The sequence below is a fragment of the Parasteatoda tepidariorum genome, chromosome 1 (assembly GCF_043381705.1).
Source record: "Parasteatoda tepidariorum isolate YZ-2023 chromosome 1, CAS_Ptep_4.0, whole genome shotgun sequence".
NCBI classification, from domain to species: domain Eukaryota; kingdom Metazoa; phylum Arthropoda; class Arachnida; order Araneae; family Theridiidae; genus Parasteatoda; species Parasteatoda tepidariorum.
Window position 1 is genome coordinate 86,312,578 of NC_092204.1, and position 25,662 is coordinate 86,338,239.

At 28.1% G+C, this 25,662-nt stretch overlaps 1 protein-coding gene across 1 annotated transcript in view; it reads right to left on the reverse strand.

Moving 5' to 3' along the window:
- Window positions 1-15,847: 15,847 nt before the first annotated feature.
- The window catches only part of LOC107445623 (TBC1 domain family member 8/9), a 32,546-nt gene continuing 22,731 nt past the window's right edge, over window positions 15,848-25,662 (reverse strand). Inside the window, exons 22-28 of the mRNA XM_016060054.3 lie at window positions 25,176-25,286; window positions 24,372-24,560; window positions 23,524-23,686; window positions 22,071-22,190; window positions 21,839-21,909; window positions 20,242-20,332; window positions 15,848-18,989 (exon numbers count right to left, since the gene is read on the reverse strand). Of these exons, the coding sequence (XP_015915540.2) occupies window positions 18,604-18,989; window positions 20,242-20,332; window positions 21,839-21,909; window positions 22,071-22,190; window positions 23,524-23,686; window positions 24,372-24,560; window positions 25,176-25,286 (1,131 nt within the window). The 3' untranslated portion in view covers window positions 15,848-18,603. The remainder of the gene's footprint in view (window positions 18,990-20,241; window positions 20,333-21,838; window positions 21,910-22,070; window positions 22,191-23,523; window positions 23,687-24,371; window positions 24,561-25,175; window positions 25,287-25,662) is intronic.

The following is a 25,662-nucleotide window of genomic DNA, read 5'->3' on the forward strand; positions in this document are numbered from 1 at the left end:
GTTTCTCACATTTATTTTTTCCATTTTTTCGTTGGCAACTTTACGTTTTACATTTCAAATCACTTTGGTTTCTTCTCATTCGCATCTGGCAAGTCTAGAAAATGGGAGTCTATTTTTGAGCGCTTGAATAACATTTCGACTGTTCTTTCCAATTTGTCTACTTTTGAAGCGAATGAAGATTTTAATCAAGTAATAAAGTACTTTACAGTTTGCTTCACGTTAAAACTTTTTTATGCTTGAATTTGGGCAATTTTTTGAACTATTTTTCACTGCATCATTGCGTATATTTTTATCGATATTGATAGAACAAATAGCTATCAATCATATAGTATTTACTGTATTATTATTATACAAATCTCAAAAATAGTAATTTAGCTTGCCATGTGCTACAGATAAGTAAAGTAGTAAACGAATAATTCGTGCTTGTTGCAATTTACTGACGAAAAATGATTTTTTTTTTCTGTTCTCTTGGATCTATATCACGTGGTAAAAAAAAAAAATTAAGAACTTTTCTGAAAATATTACAGCTGATAATTAATTGCTTTTATTAAGTATTTCTGACTCATTGGTGGTCTTATGAGTATATCACAGCAATACACTTAACATTCCAAAAATAAGAAATAGATTGCGCAGAGAACATAATTCATCGGCCTCTGATGACTAATTTATTACTCAAAACATTTAACAGAGCTTATAAACGCAGTAGAACTCAACATAGCCAGGAAAAATGGACGAACTACAGGAACCTCGTGATATGATGAAATTCTCTTAATTAATGCGTGAGTGATTTATGTTTTTATTCAGAGTCTTAACATTTCATTTAAACGAAATGATTAGTTCACTTAAGGAATATATTTAAACTCCACAGGAGAATGTGACTGTAATTGTATTAAATCACTTCAAATTGCAAAACTTATTCCTTTGTGGAATTTTTAATATCAAGGCAATCACACTTAAAAAACATATGGCAAAATAACTTAATTAAAATTGAGAAATATTTCAAAATTTCATCAATTCACATTGTTTCTTGAATTTTCGAAATTGTGTTATCCAAATTATATTCACACATTTTACATTGTTTAAAACCTTGTTACAATATGCAATGAAATGAGACCAATTGCATCTGAGAAAATTGTCATGTGACTTAGTTTAAAAAAAAAAAATTTGACTCATACCGAGATTTTCCTTAATTGATCCTAATACTGTGCTATCTGAATCTTAATTCGTAACTTATGTTTCATAAGTCACGTGAATATGAATTGCGATTGGTGAATATGTATGAACTGTAATTAAATTTTCCTAAATTGCATGATAATGAAACATGTTTTGTGATTTCACAAATATCATGACTATTCACGGTGATCGAGGACTAACTGTTATACATGAAAAAGCTTTAAAAAAAATTTTATAAAAAGGGAAAAAATAAAATTATGTTAATCTTTTTTAGAAAAAATATTATATTATCCAGTAAATTCTTTACAGAGAAAAGTTGAGCATCATTTTATTTGTACTCATTTATAATGTAATGTTCATAAGAAAATTAAATAAAAAGTAAATAAATAAGCAAACAAAAAGTGAAAAGTTTTTTGAAAGTTTCGAAATTTATCATTTTTTTAAGGTACCTTATTAATTTCAGAATTCTTTTTAAAATAATATCAAGGTCACTGACGTGCCCATGACTTTAATTGTAATGAAGCATTTATTCGTGCAAAATAAAGTAGAAAAAAAATTACTTCGATTTTTGTATACCATCATACATTGAAGGAAGATTAAGAAAGAAGTTTGTAAAGAGATATCTATTATTATTTTAAGTATTCGAAAAAGCTGAATGTTTTGCAGACAAAAGCACTACAGATTCCACGTGTATTCCACATGTTCCCTTAAAATAGAAACCCCTCCAAGTCCTTTAAAATGTTGATATCGTGAAATTCCAATGCTTACAAAAAATAGCTTGTAGTACTTGGTATTATTTATTCTTCATAATACTTCAGGTCAAGTAAGTCAAATATTATTTTTCATAATCACATTATTTGAATATTGGTTTTAAACAATGAAATAAAGCACAAATTTTGAAAACTACGTTTTTCAAGTTAGAAAATATTATTTTGTTTCTAAAAAGGAGAAAAATATTATTTTTGTCAGACATCTCTTTTCAAAGCAGTGGGGAGGAAAGAATTTCAGTGGTGATATAGAAGTTACAGTTACTTGTCAGAATCGACTAAAATTAAATTATTTTCTTCTTCTTAGTTTACTTAAAACGTAATTCAAGAAAATGTTATTTTATCGTTATATCCTTTATAGTTCTGTGCTGGTTGGCTAAAGTGGGAAAGGAGTCGAAATTGCGATAGGTGATAAATTTTTCTTGTACCATTTTAAAAACAATTGTAACTTGAACTTTTATTGGCATTGAGCACAGAGCTCTAGTTGAAATTTGAGCACCTTAGCTAGTTGGAAAGTGATCGAAATTTTGATGAATGAAGAAATATCTTTTGCTGATGTTATGGCAATAAATTTTGTTTGTAATGTCAAAAAAACAATTAAACTTTGAAACATTGTGATAATGTACAGAGTTGTGTATAAGATTTCATGCTCTAATTACTCGCAAAATGGCCAAAATTTTTCCCTCGAAAAATTTGTTACTTAAAAATGGCCAAAACTTTGCTACTTGAAAAACGAGAGTCCACCCTCACAGAAGTGAATAAAAATGACAAAAAAAAATTTTTTTTGTTGATAATTTGATGTTTGGTCATTTCTAGGGTGTAAAATTAAGAAACATTTTTTTCCTGTCACCAAGTTCGATTCAATAGAAGAGTCGAAAAACGCATGCCTAAACTCTTTGATTTGATGACACAAAAACAAGTCATAAGTTAACATCTTTGGGTATTATAAAGTTTAAGTTGAAACTACGTTTTTACTGATAAAAATAAATAAATTTTTAAAAAAAATGAAAGGTAGAAAACAATGAAAAAAGGGAACATTAAAATTCAGGTCGTCTCTTGCCGTTCCACAATTTATAGGTGTTTATTTACTTACTGGTTAGCCGATTCACTTCCTTTCTTCTATCTTTCCTAATTTTAATCAACTCCTTTACTTACCTTTTTACATTAGCTTTTATTTTATACTTTTTTAATCGTCGTTGAACAACCGATCCAATTTTTGAATTTATGACTACCAATGTTCAATGCCGTAGTCTTGTAATTTTGAACCCAATCTAGAAGAAAAGGGAAATTCTGAATCAAGTATTGAGAGAAATTTTGTCTTCGTGGAGGACTCTTTGATGGAACTAACACGCGTTTGCGTTACATAGAGAAGAAAACCAAGAAAACCTCCCGTGATTAACTCGACAGCCAGGGGATTCTAACTTAAAATCCGCTTACCACTGAGGATATTTTACGTAAGCACTGTGGTCGGTGCTAGGGGGTTGCCGGTGCAGAATCTGTATCGACCAGCCATCACTGGGATTCGAACCTGGGTTGCCTCATTGGAAGCTGAGGGCTAAATTTCGCAGAGCCACCATGACTCTTTAAATACATTAGCTTTATCAAGAATCATTTTACGATTATAGTTTGACAAACTAAATAAAATAGTCAAACGGTGATTACAATAAAGGCAAATATTAAATGATGCTAGCTGATTAAATAATACCTGTTAAATATTGGATGACAACTTAAACTATTCAATGACACTATATCAAAAACTTTATATAGGATATCGCTTGGTAAACTAATTAAACTAAGCAGCAATCTTTATTGATTTATAAGCCTGTAAAAAGAAGAATTTTTTTTTCATTGGAAAAATTATGAGTGATTTGGATATAACCAATCATTTAAAATCTAATATACAGCTCGGAGAAATTCGTATGCATTTTTACGGCACATAAATGAAACTCTACTTATCGTTTTTCTTTTATAACAAAATTAAAGTAAATTTTTTTTAACTAATGAAATATTTAAAGCAATCATTCTTATTTACTTTATTAAAGCAAAACTACTTAATATTGTTTTGAAAAGATAATTGTATTAGTTTTAGAAAATGAAGACTGCTTAAAGGATATATCAGGCACAAAGGTTCAAGGTTCGATCCCCAGTAGGAAGATGAATGCACGTATAGCTCTAACCCCATTACCACCAAGAAATAACCTGAATGGTAGAATGATGGCTAGTTAAAACAGTTGGGCTAACCGTGGGTAGATTTCCATGTTTTTATTTACCCACACTTCAAACATTTAGTTGGGCTCATAAGTTTCTCTTGAATACAAGTTGGTTCCAACACTTAAATTGTGAATTACCTTGACTTCTGAGTTACGTTTGAAATAGGCTTGAAAATAATCACTCGCCACTTGGCGAGTTAATAAAAAAAGTGGCGACTCCCTGTCTCTTTTTTTTATTCGTTTAATGATAAAAGTACATCAATGCAGAAAGACCCTGTGAAGCAGAATTGTTATTAAAATCTCCGATGTCTTCATTCAAAATTTCGATCCTTCAGAATCCATCAATTTGGGATAAAAAGATTCATGTAGAAAGAGAGTTTCTGAACAATTCACGTATTTCAATAATTCACATATTTGTAATGTATACATTAAATGTGTTTAGCCACCCCAAATATTTTTAAATCAAGTTTTTTTAAAATCAGAAGGTGTAACCAAATTTTGTCACGTATTTGTATTATTTTTATTGTTGAATTATCATTTTACAGCCGTAAATAATTTCTAATATGATTTTTTTTTTCAAATATCCAAGCAACAAAAAAACAAATTCGTAAAAGGTAGCTATACAATGAAAATGACCTATCGATATCGGTCAGCGCCTCATTAGGTTTGAGGTATAAGTGACTACTAAGCTATCAGTCTACCGGCTACTGGCTATTAACTGAAAATATAATTTTTCAGGTCTAGTAGAACGATGGTTGGTTGAAACCGTTGGGCTAATCGTGAAAGGCTTTCCTTGTTTTCATTTCCACACATTTTATATACTTAGTTTAGCTCATAAATTCTTACCAAATACAAATTGGTTCCAAGACTTGATTGTGAATTCCCTTGTCTTCTGTGTTACACTTGAAAAAGCAAAGAGAAAAAAAAGGAAAGGGTATAATGCAGTATGAAATACAACAGTTATCAATTCAATCTTATACCACCTATTTTACTTGAACAAATTGTGTACGGACTGGGAAGATTTTTTTTTTAAAAATAATTAAATGGTAAAAATTGAAACATGATTAAAATTAACTGAAAAAAAATTGCCCGCAAAAAAAAGAAAGTGTATTTATAAAAAAAAATAATAATAATATAAAGAAGAGTAAGAAAAAAAAGAAAGGAAATGTAACAAGTGAAGAAAAAAAGTAAGTAAGAGGTAAGAACCGAATGAAAGAGAAGTGGAAAAATCTCACTTTGAAGATAGAGACAGGTAAATAGCAATGAAGAAGAGAGAAGAAAAAAAAAGTGTATTACAAAAAAAAAAAAGAAAAAAGATGAAGAAGAAAAAAAAATGAGTGTTGAGCGTGTGTGTGTGGGAACGGGTCAGATCCGTGTCCCGGGGGTCTCTGATATTTCATTCATAAAGAGAGCCGAGTACAGGTTTCTTTTTGGCGTGGAACGCTAGGAATCTCAGCTACGTTAATATTAAGTGCTTTAGGCCTACTTGTGCGAGGGCCTATATTTGGCGATGCAGCCTGCCTTTAAGATAGTGAAAAAATACAATAAATCTTCATTTTTCTTTTTTTTAAACAAAATCTACAATTTCTCCATAGAAAGCAAATGAATTAGAGGGAAATTAATAATACTTTTATATAACGCCAAAATGTATGTATCTTGCATATTCAAGGCCAAGGGCCAAAGGCCCTTAATTCTAGAGGAGCGTTTCTCAAGTGGTGTTCCGTGGAATCTTAGGGTTCCATGGAAGAGTTTAATGGGTTCCGAGAATTAGGACTTTTTTTCTTTAACCAGTAATAATTTTCGAAACCTTTAATTGTATTCCAATATTTATTTAATATTTCAGTTAAATTTATGAAATTAAAATGCCAACAAAATAGAAGCAACAATTTATTTAAGAGAAAAATTTTTTTTCTTCCAAAAACATCATATTGAATTAATTATGAAATAGACATGCAATTGTAAAAAATTGCATTAGTATTTCTTTTCGTGTTTTTTCATATCAAAATAAAATCAGTAAATTCGTTAATAAAGAAATATGTTTCCCTAATAACACTGTTTATTGCTATTCTTTTCTAGTTTTCGTTTCAAAGAAAGCCACGACTCGGATCATTTTATTCATTTTCAGCTTATCTATACACCGAATACAAATTAATAACTAGACTAAATACAGCTTTAGGACTGCGAATTTAACTGGCGAACATAAAACCTAATTTAAAATTGTTGCGGATAAAAGGATGAAAAAATTTCATTCCTCTTATTAAATATCTTTAAAATAAAGTCTATTTATTGGTCAATACGTTCATAATTGTCCTCATATACTTTATTTATGAAGGTGGGGTTCCATCAAAAGCTGGTTGATTTTTGTAGGGTTCTGCAACCGTAAAAAATTGGGAGCCGCTATTCCAAAGAACTCGAGCATGATTAAGAAAACAAAGCACGTCTAATTTCTAATTAATTAGAAAGTGGGTAATTGTAAATTAGATAATGAAATTAAAAATTAGTTTCTAATTTTTTGAAATTACTGTAAATTTCATCTTGGTAAAAAGAAAATCTTAAATTGTTAATAGTTGTTGAAATCTTTTTTTTTAAGCTGAATGCAAATTTCTAATTTCTACCTACAAGGTAAGTATGGAGAACAGTATGAAACGAAAGCCAACGTTTAACACCTCAATCTCATACCTACTACTTTACTTGGACACATTATGCACTGACAGTGATAAATATTTAAAAAGAATAATTCAGTTTCAAGGAAAGAATTGTTGAAAAAAATAGTAAATACAAACACAAGATTAAAAATAATTTAACCAACTAACTCTTCCTTATCTTGAATTATGAGCTTCTGTAGTGCAATAAAAACATTTTAGCATTGTTTTCATTATAAATGCAACAAAATTGGCAGATAAAATATTCGTTGAGGGTTTCAATTAAGTACCCATAAAAATATACATATTTTTTCGAAAGTATTTTTTTATTTTTTATTTTTATTGCATTAAGTTTTTACCAAATAGTATTTTCATACCTATTATTCTATCATAAATAGCAGAAAAGTAAATGTTTAAATATTTTAATTTATAACCGTCGTTGAACAGCAGGCCCAATTTTGAGTTTCTGACTACCAATGCTCAACCCCGTAGCCTTGTAATTTTTAACACAAGCCAGAAGACAAGAGAACTCCCGGATTAAGCCCTGGGACAAATTAGCCGTCATGGAGGACTTTTTGATGGATTTAACGGGCATTAGCGTTACTTGGGGGGGAGAACCATAAGAACCTCCCACGGTTAGCCCGAAGGCAAGAAAACTGTAATCCATGATCCGTCTACCACAGAGACACTGTGGTCAGTGCGAGCCATCACTGGATTCGAATCCAGGTCACCTCCCTGGGAGCCGAGCGCTCTACAGATTCAAAAAAATCATGAAGTGAAGACAGCTCGCTGATATTTAATTAAACTTGAACGTTTTTACTCGTGAAGTAAAGAGGAGGGCCACCTTTTGTTATGTTTTATAAGGATCTGGTAATTACCTATGAGACCAAGTGCATTTTTAACCAGAGTTGTATAGTTGAAATTGGGAATTGAAGAAAATTTTACAGGAATCGGAATTTTAAAAATGGATTTGATTTCAGCCGACTCCTGTTAGTCAAAAATACAATATAAAAAGAAGATACTATATAATACTATATAAAGAGAATAATACTATATAAAATTAAAATATAATATAAAGAGAAATACAGTAGGGAACCGATTATCCGGAACGATCGGGACCATCGCTATTCCGGATAACTGATTTTTCCGGTTTTCTGAATCGCTACAAAAAGTTGTTTTTTTTATTGTTAAACCCAACTAAAAAAAAAAAAATTTGGAAATAATCTTGAAAAAACGAAGTAATACACTAATGATTATTTCCAAAATGATGCTAGGGTAAACATCTTTCAAAAAAGAAAGAAAAATCCTAAAATCTTATGAGGAAAAAAAAAATTTTTTTTTTAAAATAGCGGGAAAATTTATCGAATTTCGTTCCGGTTTTTTGGTTTTCCGGTTTTCTGATTTCCGGATAACGGGTTCTGTTCTACTATATAAAGAGAAAAAAAAATTTTCGATTTTTTTTTTTCAAATAATTTAGACAAATATTTAGTGTGTACAGGACCTGATTATAGCCTAGGCCCAATAGGCATAAGCCTAGGGCCCACAATTTCTGAGGGGCCTCAAAAATTAGTGAAAAGTCTAATGAAAGGTGGGCTAGCTTTGTGTTGGTTTCAGTACTAAATAAAAAATAACTACTGCTTGCAATAAAAAATAATTCAGCTAATCAGTGACTTTTAGCAAAAATCACTGATTTCAATTGTTTGTGGTCACCAAACTATTTTTATTTTTACATAACATTGTTTTGTTGTTTTATATTTCGCTTTAATTTATCGATACGTAAACTTTATCTTAGAAGAATAATCTTCAATTGTCTGCTTTCAAAATTTCATAAAATGTTTCTCTTGAATCATGCAGTTCAATAGATTCTTTTTCATTATTAGGACTACTCTTCAGTAATTTAATTTCAAAATATTTTGTAAGGGGCCCAGAAAATTAGGTGGACCTAGGGCCTGAATTTGTCATGATCGGTCCCTGAGTGTGTACTGTAAACAAAAAATATTACTCAAATGAATAATATGACAAAAATTTAAATTAAACTTATCACAAACTTTATTAATCATATTTAAACATTTTAGAGTTAAAGTTTGATTAAACTGTTGAAAAAGAACACGGAAAATTATTTAAAAAACGATTTATTTATAAATGAATTGATAGGTTGTTTTTTAATTCATAAACATCAAAAATAATTTTTTTAGATAAGCTGCAAAAATTAATTAAAAGATAATGTATAGTTTTTTCTTAGTTATATTTTTGTAATAGTTAATGAACATTCACTAAACATTTTTTCACTTAACATTTTAATAAAATGTTTATAAAAGTGCGAGTGTGTATGTAAGATATTGATGCTCGTTTTTATAATGCTTTTGAATAATTTCAATATTTTGTATACACAGCTTTTTTTTTAAATTTATTTCTTCAAGTATGCTATAAAATAAAATACAATTTTTAATAAAATACTTTTAACTGTAATCGTACGCAAAGAAAAATAAATAAATATTTTGAAATTAACATTTACGGACTAATAATATTAATACGTTCCTGGGATTCGGTAGACTTTTTAAATGAGTCAGACTTTTTAAGTTGGAGTCGAACTCACCTTTAAGTTCGGAGTCGACCATTTCTATTTCCGACTCAAAGAGATGATTTTAACTATGTCATCTGACCTCTAACACGGTGAGAACTGCTAACTTGCCTGCTGTGAAAAATTCTTCACGGATTTTCAACAACAATTGAGTAAAATGTAACATTTACTTTGTAACAATATTAATACGTTCCTGGGATTCGGTGAACTTTTTAAATGAGTATAAGTCGGAGATGAGCTATCAGGAAAATTCCGTGTTGAAGTCGACCATTTCTAGTACCGAATGAAAATCCGTGAAAGAAACTTCACGGATTTTCAATAGATGAGAAAAATGAAACTTGCCGATTTAAAAGGAATAAGATTATGGCTTGAAAATTGCGGAACTGTCAATATCACATTAATGAAGTGGCTTTTACTTAATTTGTCGTTAGATATACAGAAAATATTCGATATATATATATATATATATATATATATCCAGAATTTTATCTCACCGACTAGTCCCAAATAATAAAGTCACTTAGTTCCTTTGCAGTCCCAGCATTGATATCACAAAATTTCCTCTATTTCATCCAACACACGAAGCGTCTTCAGTGTCCTACACTCCCTAATTTGTAACCCAGGGTTTTAGCAATATGATACTCTCATTGACGAATAGATGGCAGCACCATAAAGCTACTGAACTATCTCCAATGTTCAGTTAAATTTCTTTGTTACGGTCTTAAAANTATATATATATATATACGCTTATCTCATATGTTTAACCTTAAAAGGTATCGAAGCATGCCTTTTTAAATAATTTTAAAAATAGGCGGCTGCGGTTTTTTTTCCCTTTCAACTTAAGACTTATTTATTCTATGATTTTAAAGATTATAATACTGACAATAAGATGCCCATTAACAAGATTTGCATGACTGTAACTTTTCAAATAGATACGATTATAACGATAAAAATGTTGCAACTGATAAGTAAAATGACAAGGAGGTATTTGATAAGACTCATTTCAAAGGCCTTTAGAATTTGGAGTTAACGTTTCTATCTCTTAACTCTTTGTATGGCAAGAAAATTCAATTATGGAGAACCAAGAAAATTGTGGTCATCCTAAACACAGTTAGAAATAGAATGAAGGGATTTACTCTAAATAGAGTTGTCCAAAAAAGAGGCTGAACTATATCATTGGCGAAATAAATAAATCAATTGCTGTAAATTTGTGTGGTTGTGAATGGTAACTATTTCTTTGCACTTTTCCTATTGGACGATTCGTATTACTACTTCAATAGAAACGTATGCTTATAGGTTGAATCTGTAACTGATGGATATCCAATGGACACGTAAGTGAAGTGATGTTAGTAAGCATCTCTATTTTTCAAAATCTATCTAAATTTTTCAAAGTGATCGATTAAAACTCGCGTAGTTTAAAGGAAAAAAACTATTAGTTTTATTGATTTGCATTATTGCCAAAAATATGTGGAGTGTTTTTATCCCCGAACCTGAAAGTGTAAGAATTGGAAGAGAATAAAAAAAAAATACGAAGGGAAAAAATCAAGTACGATGCTAAATGATTCAGTCAAAGAAATAAATGGACCCGGGATCATGTGCGAATCTCTGGGAGTACTGAATAGGAGATGATCGTGCTCTGGTTCAGGTCGAAATTATGATCTGCGGATGGATGGTGTGTTAATGTGTCCTCCCTGTAAAATGGGATGTGACATATGCATGCTGTCTCTGAATCATTCTCAGGGATGTTTCCTAGACCGTCGCCAATAGCCCATTATGCAGCTCTAGTGCGACGCAAATAAAGGTACCGTACCGCACCAAAAGATAACGTCACAAAATGCAGTTATTTTAATAATTTTTATACAATATTATTGTGACTCAAATATTTCGTTTTTTTCTTCTTTCTTTCTTTTTTTGTATGAAAACCATCGTTAGGGTAGAAAATCAAGCTTTGTTTTAACTACAGTGACTTAAATTTCCATTTGATGACACTTGCAGCATGACGAATCAATGGCAAAGAGGAATATTTGCACGGGTGCATTATTGTAGGCAAAAGAAAAGGACGGCCAAGTGTTCAGTGTTAAAAAGCAAACATTTATAAATAATGTTAACAAGTTACAGACCGATTGCAAAATTGATTATAAAATGGCCGGAAACCCAATCCGCGGGTAATTAATTCTGTGTTTACATAATTTTAAAAAATTCAGTTTTGATTGGATTTCTCCCTTTCTAGTTTAAGATAAAAAGGATGCCAGATCTTTTTCCTAATTAGTCATTAATTATAATTAACCAGTGTTTGCATCTATGTATTGTTTTTTGTTGGAGATAATTTATGCAAAATTTCAGATCATTAAAATGAAATGTCTAGCCGAGTCAAAAATGAGAATATTCGACTCCTTCGCTTTGTTTTTAATCAAAGTTCTAAAATCGCAAAAGCTGCTCGTTATTTTTGTGTTGTGTATGGAAAGGGTGCCATTGCTTAAAGAATCGATCTTGAATCGCTTAAAGAATCGATCTTGAATCGTATGTCAAGCTCAAAAATGGAAATTTAGATGCTTGTCTCGCTCAATTGAGTTCGTAAAAATGTAATTAAAACAGCTCTTGAGGAGAAAAGTTGCATCTAACATCAAGGGAACTGGTAGAGAGAATTAAATACACTTTAATAAATAAAAAAAATTTAAAAAAAGGCAAGAATTTTGTTGCCAACACAATACATAAGGTGAAACGTTTACATGAAAATGTATTTAAGAGCTGGCTTGCTTCAATGCAATATCAGCATGCAGAGCTCCCACAAAACCTGTATACGGTTATCTTTTTAAGATAGTAATTACCCAATAAAAATGTTCAGTCTGTAAAATAATATACGAAATTTTAAACATTCTGAAAAAGTTGTGTTTCAAATTGTAATATCATATTCAATATCGCTATCAAATATTGGTGCATACGTTATTCGATTTTCGTCAATCATTATGAATATAGTTGGTATCAAATCACAAATACAAACAGAATGTTATTGTTCATTATTAAATTATTGTGTGGTTTTTCTAGTTTTAAAACCATGTAACCAAATTATTAGTTGAGAAAAAAGCCATAAAACATATCAAATCCAACAGCTTTAATGATCAATATATTTCTACAATTGAGATATTTCATAATAAAAGTTATAAAACAAACATATATAATACAAATACACAAAAGATAGAAATAAGTAAGAAAACACAATAGAAATATTTTACACACAGCAATGGATGATAAAAAAAAAATTTTCAAAGATTCCTTTTATTTAAAATGCTTTCTGACTTTTTTTTAAAAAAAATAACAACTACATAATACATTAAGCATAAAATAATTCAAAGTTGATGAATTTTTTTTTTAAAAAAAAGGCATTATAATTAACTTAATCAAGCCAGAAATTCAACTGTTAATGGAAGAATATTTTGTAAGAAATCCAATTTGCAAAAGTAAATTCATTGGAATAAAAAAAATTTATTAAATAAATTTTTATTAATTAAAAATATTATATAACAATTGAACAATGCATAGAAGTTTATAACACACATATACAGGGTGATCAGTAATAACAACCCTTGATATGTATTTTTATAATCCTTGTCAAAAATGAAGTAAAAAAATTGAAATTTAAGAAATCATTACTGAGAAAAGCAAGACTGAATCATCAAAACAAAACCTTTAAAATTGTTGGAAGAAATAGAGAGTTGAAATTTAATTATTAGAAATATCTCAAGTTGTATCCAGCAATTAAAAGGTTTGATGTTTTTCAATTCTTGCTCATGATTCGTTAAAACTTCTTATGTGTCTTTGTTTCTTTTTCGCTTAAATATTAATTTGAAACCTCAAAATAAGTACACTTTTTTACTTCATCTTTGATAAAGATATATTAAAGTCAATCAATATGGTACACTCTGTATATTATATATGTTATAAGAATGTACTCAAGTGTACATGTTGTAAAACTACATTTGGAATGATAAGATTAAAGAAAGTTAAGCAAAAAAAATACAGTAGAATTTCGATTAACCACGAGGACAGGCCGTAAAAGTGAAATTAACAAAAACGCTATTTTGATTCAGCTATGATTTGTACAACCAATAGGAAAAAAGTGGTGGTTCAGCTTAAAAGTTGTTTTCTTTTATCTTTGATTTAAATAAATGGTAAGATCTGCATTATTATAATGTTAGCTGCAATCAGTAATGAAGGTGTGAATCCGTTTTTGTTTTCCCTAGACACTGAGTGATTCAGAATAATTTTCAAACTTCTTTTTTATTTTACTTTTAAAGAAAACTTATTTATTTCCTTGAAAATATATTGGATAGAATAGTAATTGTAGAAACACATATATTTGTTAAATTGTAGATGATTATAATACATGAATTTAATGGTAGATAATTAATACATAAATTAAATTGTAGGTACATACACATAAATTAATATGTAATGCATTTACATAAATTAAATTGTGTATGCATAGATAAATTGAATCGTAAATGCATATATGTAAATTGAATTGCATATATAAATTAAATTGTAGATGTATATTTTAAATAGCAAATAAATGCTAAGTTGTAAAATGTATGGTAACTACTAACTCATGCATTCTTCAAACTGCCAAAAAGTAAATTGAATGTATCATCTTGTTTCATCATAGGTAATTTCTTTTTAAATATAGAATTTTGAAACAATTATCTTTTTAAATCTTGTTAAGATTTAATTATTAAGTATAAGCAATTTAAAAGTAGTAAAAAGTAAAAAAAGCTTTTAAATAATAATTTTTATCTCTCAACAAATTTTGGCTTAATATCTTTCAGGAATTTTTGGCCTTTATCAGATAGTCTCAGGCAGGCTACTATTAAAATTCTTCTGGCTTGGGTCGGCCCATAAAAAAGCCAGAGCTCATTTATAATGAAACAAATACTGGAACGAAAACTTTGAGCTGTACACCTTCTTAAATGAGATTAAAGATTCAATCATGCCTATAGTTGAGGCACAAACTAAAAATTTAAACATTTTAGCACTTTGTCGGATTCCCTCAATAGTTAATATAATTAATGTACAATTTTTTTAGTATTTTAGGGAAAACTTTAAACTCTTCCATAAATTCAAAAAATCTATCAAATTGCAAAATATAAATAGAATAGAAAAAAAAAGTCTAAATTTAAATTACATACAATCAGTGTTTTTAAGAACGGTTTTTCATTTAAATCAGCATATTTTAAAAAACTTTTAAATTACTTAAGATGCCCCATTTTTAAATAAATGTAAGAATAAATAAATTAGGGTAAAGAAACTGATATAGAGAATTAATTCTGAAATATTTGGAAGAAAAAAAACCAACTCAAAATCGCAATAAAAAAACTTGAGTTAATATTTAATCTAACACAATTTTCTAAATTATGATAAATAAAAGGCAGTACAGAAAAATCCCGATCCCCTCGGAGCAGGAGTATGCTGGAAATTGAAATTGCGGATAATAGGAAACCTTTTTCATCTCAATTATTTAAGTGCATAAAAATTAAATTATGAGTAAAATTACTCAAAAGAATTAGCAAAAATGATAACAAAAAAAAAACTTTACTCGATTTATTTTTCTATTATACATAATAAAACAATATGGCGTTTTTTGTCGTTTTCTAGAAACCAAATTTTGGACTCATCATCACTACAGTGATTGGATTGAATTGAATGTGGGATTTAATGGCACAAGGTCCAAATAAGGCATCTCTGTAATGATGCTGAAATGTGTTCAGAACGCTTTAACATGTGATAAAAAAGGTGTTGGATAACCAAAGTGTTGTATGATCGAGCACATTATGTTTTCTTCAATCTGCATTTCACTTCATCGATATTCTACTGTATAATTTTATAAAAGTGTTACCAAACTGAAAGCTGAACGGACTAGATTATTTATACATTTGTTCCTTCAGTAGATATGCGTACACTTAAAGAATTGGTAAAAAAAAAAAAAATGAGAGAGATTCAATGTATTAAACTGAGACTATAAAGGAAACATTTTAGAGATTACATTTTATGAACATTTTGAAGTGGTTATTTTTTATATCACAGTACTAACACACATTTGAATAAAGCAGTTTCAAGCAATGTTTAAAGTATTCAACGAGATTAAATCGACAATATATGTTGAACAATAAAATAGGGTTCAAACCCAACAACCGCAAAAAAAGTTTTACCTAGCAAAAAAAATTTAAGTACCTTCCTCTTAGTAAAAGGTTAAAAAGTACAGAACCTCAGTAAAACACTTAAGAAAAGGTAAGAAACTTAACACTGTGATCTACGGGTCAAAATTTAGTAACAAACTTAAATATTGCTTTCTAGGAGGAAGAGACTCAGTTTTCCAAACGTAATTTCTTTACCCTTAATGGAATATGAGACTAAATAGGAGTGAATAAGACTAATAGCTGACAAATTACAAAGGATTTAAGGAATTTTGCATTCGACTTGTTCATTTNTTTTTTTTTTTTTTTTTTTTTTTGAAACATAGCAATCTTGTAGCTTTCTAAACAAGTTGCAGATAGTTTATTATGCATGCTTTTTTTATTTATTTTTTTAACACTGAGCTGAAAGAGACAAAATTTGAAATAATAGATTAAATAACTGAGTAGAAAAATGTAAAATTTCAAAAAGTCAAGACTTTTTACCACTTTCCTAGAGGAGGGTATTTAACAGTTTGTTACTAGGTAAAACTTTTTTATTAGATGTCCAGGTTTTAATCATTTTTTAATTAGTTTTACTAAACTAATGACTTTTCCTTCCATCAGGGAATTTAAAATTGCAAATTGTTTTTGAGAACTATCAATGGAAGATCAAATTCATGGAGGAAAAATTGAAGAAACTTTTTACACAAATACATATAATTAGAGTTACTAATTCAATGCATACAAATGTGTTCAGGAATGATTCAAATATTTAAAATATAAAAATCAAGCATCAGATGATTTTCTTTCTTTCCCCTTTATAAAGATTTCACAGACACAATTTCTTAAAAAATAAATGAGAAGGAATATTTTTGCCCTGCATTACAATTTAAACCCAAGCTGTACAGACATCACACTTGCACATTAATAACATATTTACAGCACACACTTAGGGTACTTAAAGTCGCAAATACATAAAGTTATATTGCAAGACATAAATTAGAGATAAAATATTTATTAGTTGAAAAAAGAAATATATTACGTTAGATGCTTAGTTAATATACAAAGTACTATATTCTGGAATGGCAATAGTATCAAAAGAATTTATATAATGAAACAACAAATGAAGTAAATTCTCTATGATGAAATAATTTTCCAATAAATATTTGGTCTCTTTAATTAATATATCTCTTTAAATAATATATCTCTTTAAAAATATTTATTGCCTTGTCATAAAAGTACATTTGTTAAAATAAAAAAGTGCATTTAAATATATTTTATCTGCATGCATAAATTAAAATAATCTTTAGTTTAAAATTTATTCAAACTTTAAACTGAGGTCTAAATTATAAAATAAAAATTCTCATCTGGAATGGCAATAGTATCAAAAGAATTTATATAATGAAACAACAAATGAAGTAAATTCTCTATGATGAAATAATTTTCCAATAAATATTTGATCTCTTTAATTAATATAACTCTTTAAATAATATATCTCTTTAAAAATGGAACTTCTTTAAAAATATTTATTGCCTTGTCATAAAGGTACATTTGTTAAAATAAAAAAGTGCATTTAAATATATTTTATCTGCATGCATAAATTAAAATAATCTTAACTTAAAATTTATTCAAACTATAAACTGAGGTCAAAATTATAAAATAAAAATTATTCTCATCGCATAAGCATTTTCCATGCATTAAAATATCATATATTGACATGATTATTATAAATGTAATGAGACTTGTTTTTAGTTTAAATTTAAACAAAAATCATTCGAAATATTTTACAAGAAAAATGTATTAAAAAATCAATTCAAAATTATTAGAAGTAAATCTTGAAAATGCATACATTAACACTCGAAATTAACATTGGTAATTAATGAAATCAAAGCATTTGAGGACTAATACACATAATATAATCACAGGAGACTAATACATAAAATATAATTATACTAGACCAAAAATAGATAGGAATGTATTTTCTAAATATAGAAAAAAAAGTTTTAAAATAAAACTTAATGGCTGAACATGTTGACAGATATTTCAGTGAATTTAAGAAAATCAGCTATAGAAGGTGCGTTTAAGAACACCATAATGTATTTAGGAAAAAAAGTGTTAAAAATATCATGTATGTTCTTAAAGAACACCGTGCATGTTCATAACACCATAATATGTGTTTAAGAACACATGCTTTGGTTGATGTAAATATTGTATCCAAAAATAATGTTTTGAAACGAGGATTTAACATGTTCTTCCACTAAGCTCTTGATTTGAGAAAAGAAAAATATAATTTAAATAGGGAGCTAAGAAACAGATATAGTTATGAAAACTGTCAAAAATATGAAGGCAAAAATTCAATGCAACGCATGAAAATATATATTATACTCTGTGAAATATACAGCAATACTTCAAAAAAAATTTCAGAGTCTTATGAACAAAAATATCATGTTTGTTTCATTTAAATCAACAGCTCATTTCAAAATAAAAAATATTAGTGCATTTAAATGTAATAAAAATAATTGTTGTTCAATTTAAAATATGGTTTCTCTGAAGTTGGCAAGAATATCTTTTAGAAGTACATATAAATAGAAAAAAAAACTCTTACAATACGTATAGGGAATAAAATTTGAATAAAAACTAAATAGTACAACAATAAAAACTAAATAATATATAAAGTAAATACTTATACATAATTATTAGATAAAAACAAATTTAACTTGCTTCTAAAGTACAAAAAATTCAGTATATAAAAACTTTGACAAGAAACAGATCTATTTAACATAAAAATCTAATTTTAAACAATTTAATATTTTGACTAAAAATCTAAAAGATTATCAAATTTCATACTATATGGAACTAAATACTACAATTTAACAATTTTGTCTCCATACAAAAAAGATTTTAAATCATTATTATTAATAACAGTTGAGAATAAAATAAGGTAATTATATACGAATATACAGCATTTTATCAGAATTAAAAATAAAGGTTTGCAGATTTAGAGATGACTAGAATGTAACATTCAAATGTAAACATAAAAACAATGACCCATGATGAAAATAATCAGGATGTCATCATTTTTTCAAAACACCTTTTTCTGTGGCTCTCAATTTCTTGGCAGAGATTAATTCTATAATCAAACTGCGATATCAAAAATTGTTGCGTATATAAAGTACCCTGAAATTGTTCAAATGTGATGCTCCAGTCTTTTTGTGCCTCATAGAGGGAATCGCAATTCGAGGCTCTGGAGTCGGCGTGTAACCGAATTACTTCAGGAATTTTGGGAGGGGCAAGATCTGTGTCATCTGAGGTGTCATCCTTGAGTTTCTCAAATGGTGCTTTAGAAGAGGAACTTTGACTACTTGTACTTAGATTGTCATCGTATAGATCAAAGTCATCAAAATTTTGGACGACTGAACCTAATTCTCCTATTTGAAGAAGTAGAGTACCTAGAGATACAATGAATTTACCATTATAATGTAAGAATAAAAATACTATTTAAGTACACATGTTAATTTATAACTACTAATTCCTTTATCAATAAAGTGTCATCGACTAATATAAAATAAAACTGACACTATAGTTAACTTAGAATAAAAATATAGTTATTAAGAACTAAACAAAAGCATCAGTCAAGACAACTGAAGACCGCAAGAAAGCAAAAATTATTTATTAAATTTTTTAATTTTTAAAATTCATTAAAGCATGCTCCATATACAGATCAACATTGACAAAATGCAAAAACTGATTTTGATTTTATTTTGTCACTTTTGTATCTTTGTTTATATTTTTGTTTGTTTTGAATTGTCTGAGTACTTGAAAATACTCTATCAGAGTCCAAAATTGTATTTTGACTAATAGGATTGTTCATAATATAAGCATAACCATTGTGATGTTATTTATATATAGAACAATGCTATCATAAGTCAAAATTTCTATACTCTATTTTTTATATTTCAAAAAATAATGAATGACAATCATTGTTGCTCATTAATAATTGTTGGCTCAAATTTATAATGATTAAGTAAAATGGAAATATTTATCCAGCACTCAACTAAGTAAAACTTTTCACACTCCAAAATTTATTAAATCACATTAACATTGAAACTGGTCTTCTTTCATTTATTGAGCTGAGGATTATTATTATTACAAATTAATGGTTCCGAAATTCAGTTGTTTTATAATTTTATGACACTACATACATTTTTTCGAAGACACATTACATAAATTGCTTTGTAAACATCAAATATATTACTTTAAAAAATATTAACTTACACAAAGCATTGCTCATTTTGTTTCTCAAAAAATCCCTCAAAAATTATATAATATTTAATATTTATTAATATTTTTTATATTAATTAAAACTAACTAATTTTTAATTAATTGAAAACTTTTGTAATCAATCTAAACAAATTAAATTTCAGTTGAGAATTAACCTCAATTCTTAAGTATGCAATAATAAATTAGTATGCAGACTTATATTAAGTTAATTTAGCTTTTCAGTAAAACAAATAAGTACATAAGTCCACTGTGTAAAAGGACATTAACCAGAAGCATACTATTCCAAATGTGAAGTTGAATATGTTAAATACATTATCTGCATAAGAAATAAATTAATATTTTGGTAAATGAAACAAGGAAAAATCGTGACTTATATGCATATATATCTATGGATCAGCATTATTATGAAAAATTTCTTACCAACTTTTGCAATACAATGGTATATTCTCTGTTCATCTTGATGCATTGCAAACATATCATACATTGATTTCCACACGTCAATAAACTGTTCCTTTAAAGAAAATGTGAAAGAATGTTTAATTTAAGCATGTGTTTTCTTTTCTACAATTACATGCAAATAGTAATACGTAAAATTATTCATTAATATTATTGTGATGAGGCAGTGGTTAAGGGGCACTGAACTGAAATTATGAAGAGCTAAGGTTCAATCTCCATAGACAGCTTAAAAATCATTCAGCTTCTGATCGATTACTACCAGCTCGTCTGGGAAGTAAAGGCAATCAGGTTGACTTATGACTCCCTGTATCATTAGTCTTGATATTGTGGACCTCCTTTTCCAATAAACTGACTGTTGCAAGAGTGCTTTTTTCATTACTTATTTATATATTATTTGCAACATAGTGATCATATGCTACTAAATGAATTTCAATTTGAATAAAGTTTATAAACCTAAATTTGAACAATTAAACGAATAAGTTTTAAAATCACTGTAATAATTTCTTTTTCAGTAAAATTGAACAGAACAAAACTATCGAATTAATTTAAACATATAAAGATGATTTTTAAAAAAATGCTTATCTAGGGTCTTTAATAAAATAGAAACAGATGAAAATGAAGGAATAAGAATGATTATAACTTAAATTCATAAGAAATAACATGACATTATATTGAATACACAATTGCAAAATAAAAGGGGGGGGGAGGCAAATTCAAAAACAACAACAACACTCACACTCCTGGGCATCAGCTCTTCTAGCAACACTTTGAGCAATGCCCTAACTGACTGTGCAACAAAACACATTGAAGTTCAAGCATGTTACATGCATTTTACTTGTTATTGTCATTTTTTACTAATCTAAGAAAATTTCTTTTGGAAAAAAATTTCTTGAGCATGATAGGACTTGTAAGCCCAAAAGTAGAAAACTCTATATTGATCTGCAACATCTTGGAAAAATTCTAACATTTGTTTGCAGAGTTTGAGGTAATATATTTGGATTCAAATATTATCATTGGTCGGTTAGCAAGTTTTAAAAGGAAAGAAAGTGAAATACGACAATACATATAAAATTAATTAAAGTACTAAGAGAAAATACTTAAAATTAATAAATTTGAACTTCACTAGAGAAGATGAAAACTTCTATGAAGATTAAAGGTTTGTTGTTAGTACAAGGAGATCAATATATTAACTTAATTGTGTCAGAATTCTTTTTTCTTTTGCTTAATGCATTGTTTATTTTTTTATACATGGCTAAAATCAATCTGTGATGCTCTCTGCATGTGGCACTAACTCAACTACCGAGCTCGCAAGTGAACAGTAGCTTGCAATATAAAAAAGAGACACAGAAAGGAACAAAAGCACATCTGCATTAAAATAATGTAAAAAAATGAGACATCACATATGTTCATGCATCAACAATTAATCAAATCAAAATTGAAAAGTCAGTTCATTTAATTTGTTTGAGTACTAAATCCAGATTTACATATCTGTAATCTATTTATGTTAGTAAAAGGGTTTCATTTATATAAAGAATAAAAGTAAAGAGAAAGTCATACTTACTTGTGTCATACTTGGCAACTGTTGACTGGAACTGAATAAATATAATTTAAGCTCTTTAGGATGGAAAGTGTCTAAAAAAAATAAATAGTTTGACTACGTTAAAAAATATTAATTACCAGTGAAAAATTGCAAGTAGTACAAGTATCATAAAAATGATCACTATTAAATATATATTCTACATAAAAAAATTATTGAAAAATTTGAATTAGTATTATTTGGTATCGGTAATTACCAGTATTTTCATTAACAGGTGAAGGAGGATTACTGGACGGTTTTGAAGGATCATCATTGGGTGCAATACTTTCAATACTGCTAAAAAACTCTTCAGCTTCAGCTGCTTCTTCGGGTTCACCTGTATAAAATATTTAAAATTACGATAAATTGTAATAACTATTACAATTTTGTAAAACTACAATAGAAAAACTATTGAAATTATGTGGAGAAGGCTTCTTGAATTATCTAAACAGGGTGCGTAGCCAAATCTGTCAGCAAAAAATAAGCACATTTTAAATACTTTTTAAGCACTATATACATTGACAAAATGCAAAATAATTTTCAGACTTTACAAGATTATGATAAAATAACCAGTTTCTAACAAAGAACGCTTTTCTTGGTTATATTAGATACCATAAAAAGATCGAGAGATTTTTCGGATTGAAAAATGAGGGAGGAAAATGAAGCCTCGCAAAATGCAGCAGAGTTATACACGAGAGTGCTAAAATCTCACCGAACTCAGCTCAGTAGATGCACATGCGGACTCGCAAGTATTTCATAAAATATGCAAAATGATTGCAGCTTTCATACGCTATGGACCGAGGATAGGCTGAAATGAATTGTAGTTGAATGAATTATGAAAATCTTGAATAGAACAATGTGAAATCCACACTTTTGCATAATACGTGTCGAAAATCGNAATTTAATTCCCAAAAAAAGTGCCAATGCAAAATATATGTAAAAAATACAGTTTTAAATTGCTTCAAGTAATCTCACCGAACTCAGCTCAGTAGATGCACATGCGGACTTGCAAGTATTTCATAAAATATGCAAAATGATTGCAGCTTTCATACGCTATGGACCGACGATAGGCTGAAATGAATTGTAGTTGAATGAATTATGAAAATCTTGAATAGAACAATGTGAAATCCACACTTTTGCATAATACGTGTCTAAAATCGACATGGTAAAAAAAGCAAATCTCTTTTTCAAGAAGGGAATATCAAGCACTTTTTAAAAACACTCAATAAAAACGCACCTTTAAGGGCTTTTAAAATATGAAAATTGAAAATAAGAACCTTTAAGCACTTTTTAAAAACGCTATGCACCATGTTTAAGAGCAAGCAATAATTCTCAAATAACTTTGAGAGCATTTATGCATTTTTAATCAACATGAAGAAAAAACACCTTAAGTAAAATAAGTAAATAGTAATAAGATACATACATATAGATTTTTTTACAATAGAGATACAAAATTGATAAAAAATTAACTAACAGAAATTATGAATATCATCACAATTACCAAAAACATATTTTAAAATAAGGAATGCATTAAACACCTTATTTCAAACAACAAGTGCCGAACGTATTTGTAACAGCGAACATATGAAACAACAGAAAAAAATTTTACGACAGCATTTTAATTAAGAACCTAACAGGCAAGATAATTTTGAATAAACTTTAAGAAATACCTGAAAGGGATGTTGTTTCACTTCGAACATCTGGAGTAGAATTGATTAAATGGGACAAATAAAGCATTTTAAGTTTCATTTCAACATCAACACGGCATACTATGGCAAGAAATTGAAGAAATTCTAAAAAGCTCAGCATGTTATCTTGATTATCATCAATCAACTGAAAAAAATTAAAATATAAGCTATTTTTTAAAAAAAATTACATTAATTCCATATAGTTACTGTTAATAACTGTTAAAAAAGAAAGATCATACATCCAAAAATTGAAATAAAATATATGGGGTCAGTTCCTTTAAATGAAAATCAAAAAAGCAACACTGTCTACCATTAAAAACTCAAATTAGTTGGTCTTTTTTTACTCTATAAATGCATTATTTAAAATTTATTTTAAGTCCACCCTTTGCATTATTTAAAATTAAATATTGCAAAGGGGGGTGGTCATTATCCATATTTTAATTGGCAAACATCGTTTGTATGAATAGATACTTGAACAACAAATTTATAAATATTTGAATCTTTCAATTAATGATTAAAATAATTAAGATTCATAATATTTCCTCATCACAACTATGTCAGTTTAAAAGAACTTTTTTAAAACCAGTATGAAATAGTTCAACTTAAAAGTACTAAATAGTACTACTGCTCTTACTAATACGAAACTTTATCTCATACATGTTTGCAAGGAATAGTAGAATGTTCCTAAGTATGATCTATTTATTTTTAAAACCACCAAATTTAATTCCCAAAAAAAGTGCCAATGCAAAATATATGTAAAAAATACAGTTTTAAATTGCTTCAAGTAAAATAAATGATTCACAAAAGAACAATAATCAAAAAATAATTACTTTAAAAATTCGAGCACAGAGTACTTTGGCATTTTCTCCTCGACCCCAAGGTGGCAAGAGATTGAAAAAAATTCGAAAAAGATCATAATCTATCAGGCACTGCTCATAAAAAGGCATATTGGGATCATACTTCTCTTGACCATTAAAAACAACAGCTGGACTCCAATACAACTGGCGTAATTGTTCTTCCTAAGTATCAGTTTGACATGAATTAACATGAAATAGTCAAACTTACAAATGAAACATAATATCAAGGATATTTTTTTCATTAAAAGGCAATAAAAGAAACTATATTTTCTTCTATAAAACAACTGTAAAATTGTAACCTGAATAATAACAAATGTAAACTAATAAAAATATAACGATTTCAAGTAAAGTCATCTTAAAAATGTGTTCTTAAAGTATTACATAAGATGATTGACTAAAAATAAAGTTTGATGGCTCAAAAAAAATTTAGCCATGTAGTACCATTCTAAAGGTAACAAACTTATAATAATATCTAATAGAGGTAGTAAAATCAAACTGTGTCATAAATTATGTCTGATGCAAAAATTAAAAGAGAGAAAAAAAATATGGAGACAAAAAAGAAAAAATATATAAAGTTACTAAATATAGAAAATTGTGGAAAATTCTCTGATCTTTGCTGATAAATTTAAAAAATTTAAAAAAAAAAACGTTAATCATCCCTAGATATAAAAATTTATAAGAAATATCTAATAATTTAATGTATTTTAACATAAGCATATTACTTATATCTTTATAAAGTAAACACAATAAAATGATTATAATAATAAAAGAACTCACTTTAATAAAAGTATACACTTCGTTCACTTCTTCTTGAGAAAAAACTGATTTAATTAAACTATCATAGAAAACACTTCTAACTATATTCCGACGATTTGTATCTTCTAGCTCCTAAAACAAAGAATCACTTATGTGAAGTAAACACATTACATGAGTAATTTCTTTTTCTTGGGGAGGGATTTATGATACAATTGTAAAAAACATTCATAATAGTTTCATAAGTAAGTTTTAAACAACATTCATAAGTTTTAAACAACAAAATCTGGTAAAATAATAAAGGGATTATTCATTTACTACAAAAAAAATAAGAAAAAAAGAAAGAAGAAAATAAAGAAAAGTTAAAGAATAAATCTATTAAATGGATAATAAAGAAATGTCTGTAAAAAAAAACTATAAGGCTCCATTTATCCTTATTTCACTTACAAACAAAAGAAAGACTCTGTATGCAAAGAACAAATATATGAAGGTCTGTATATATTAAACTCCG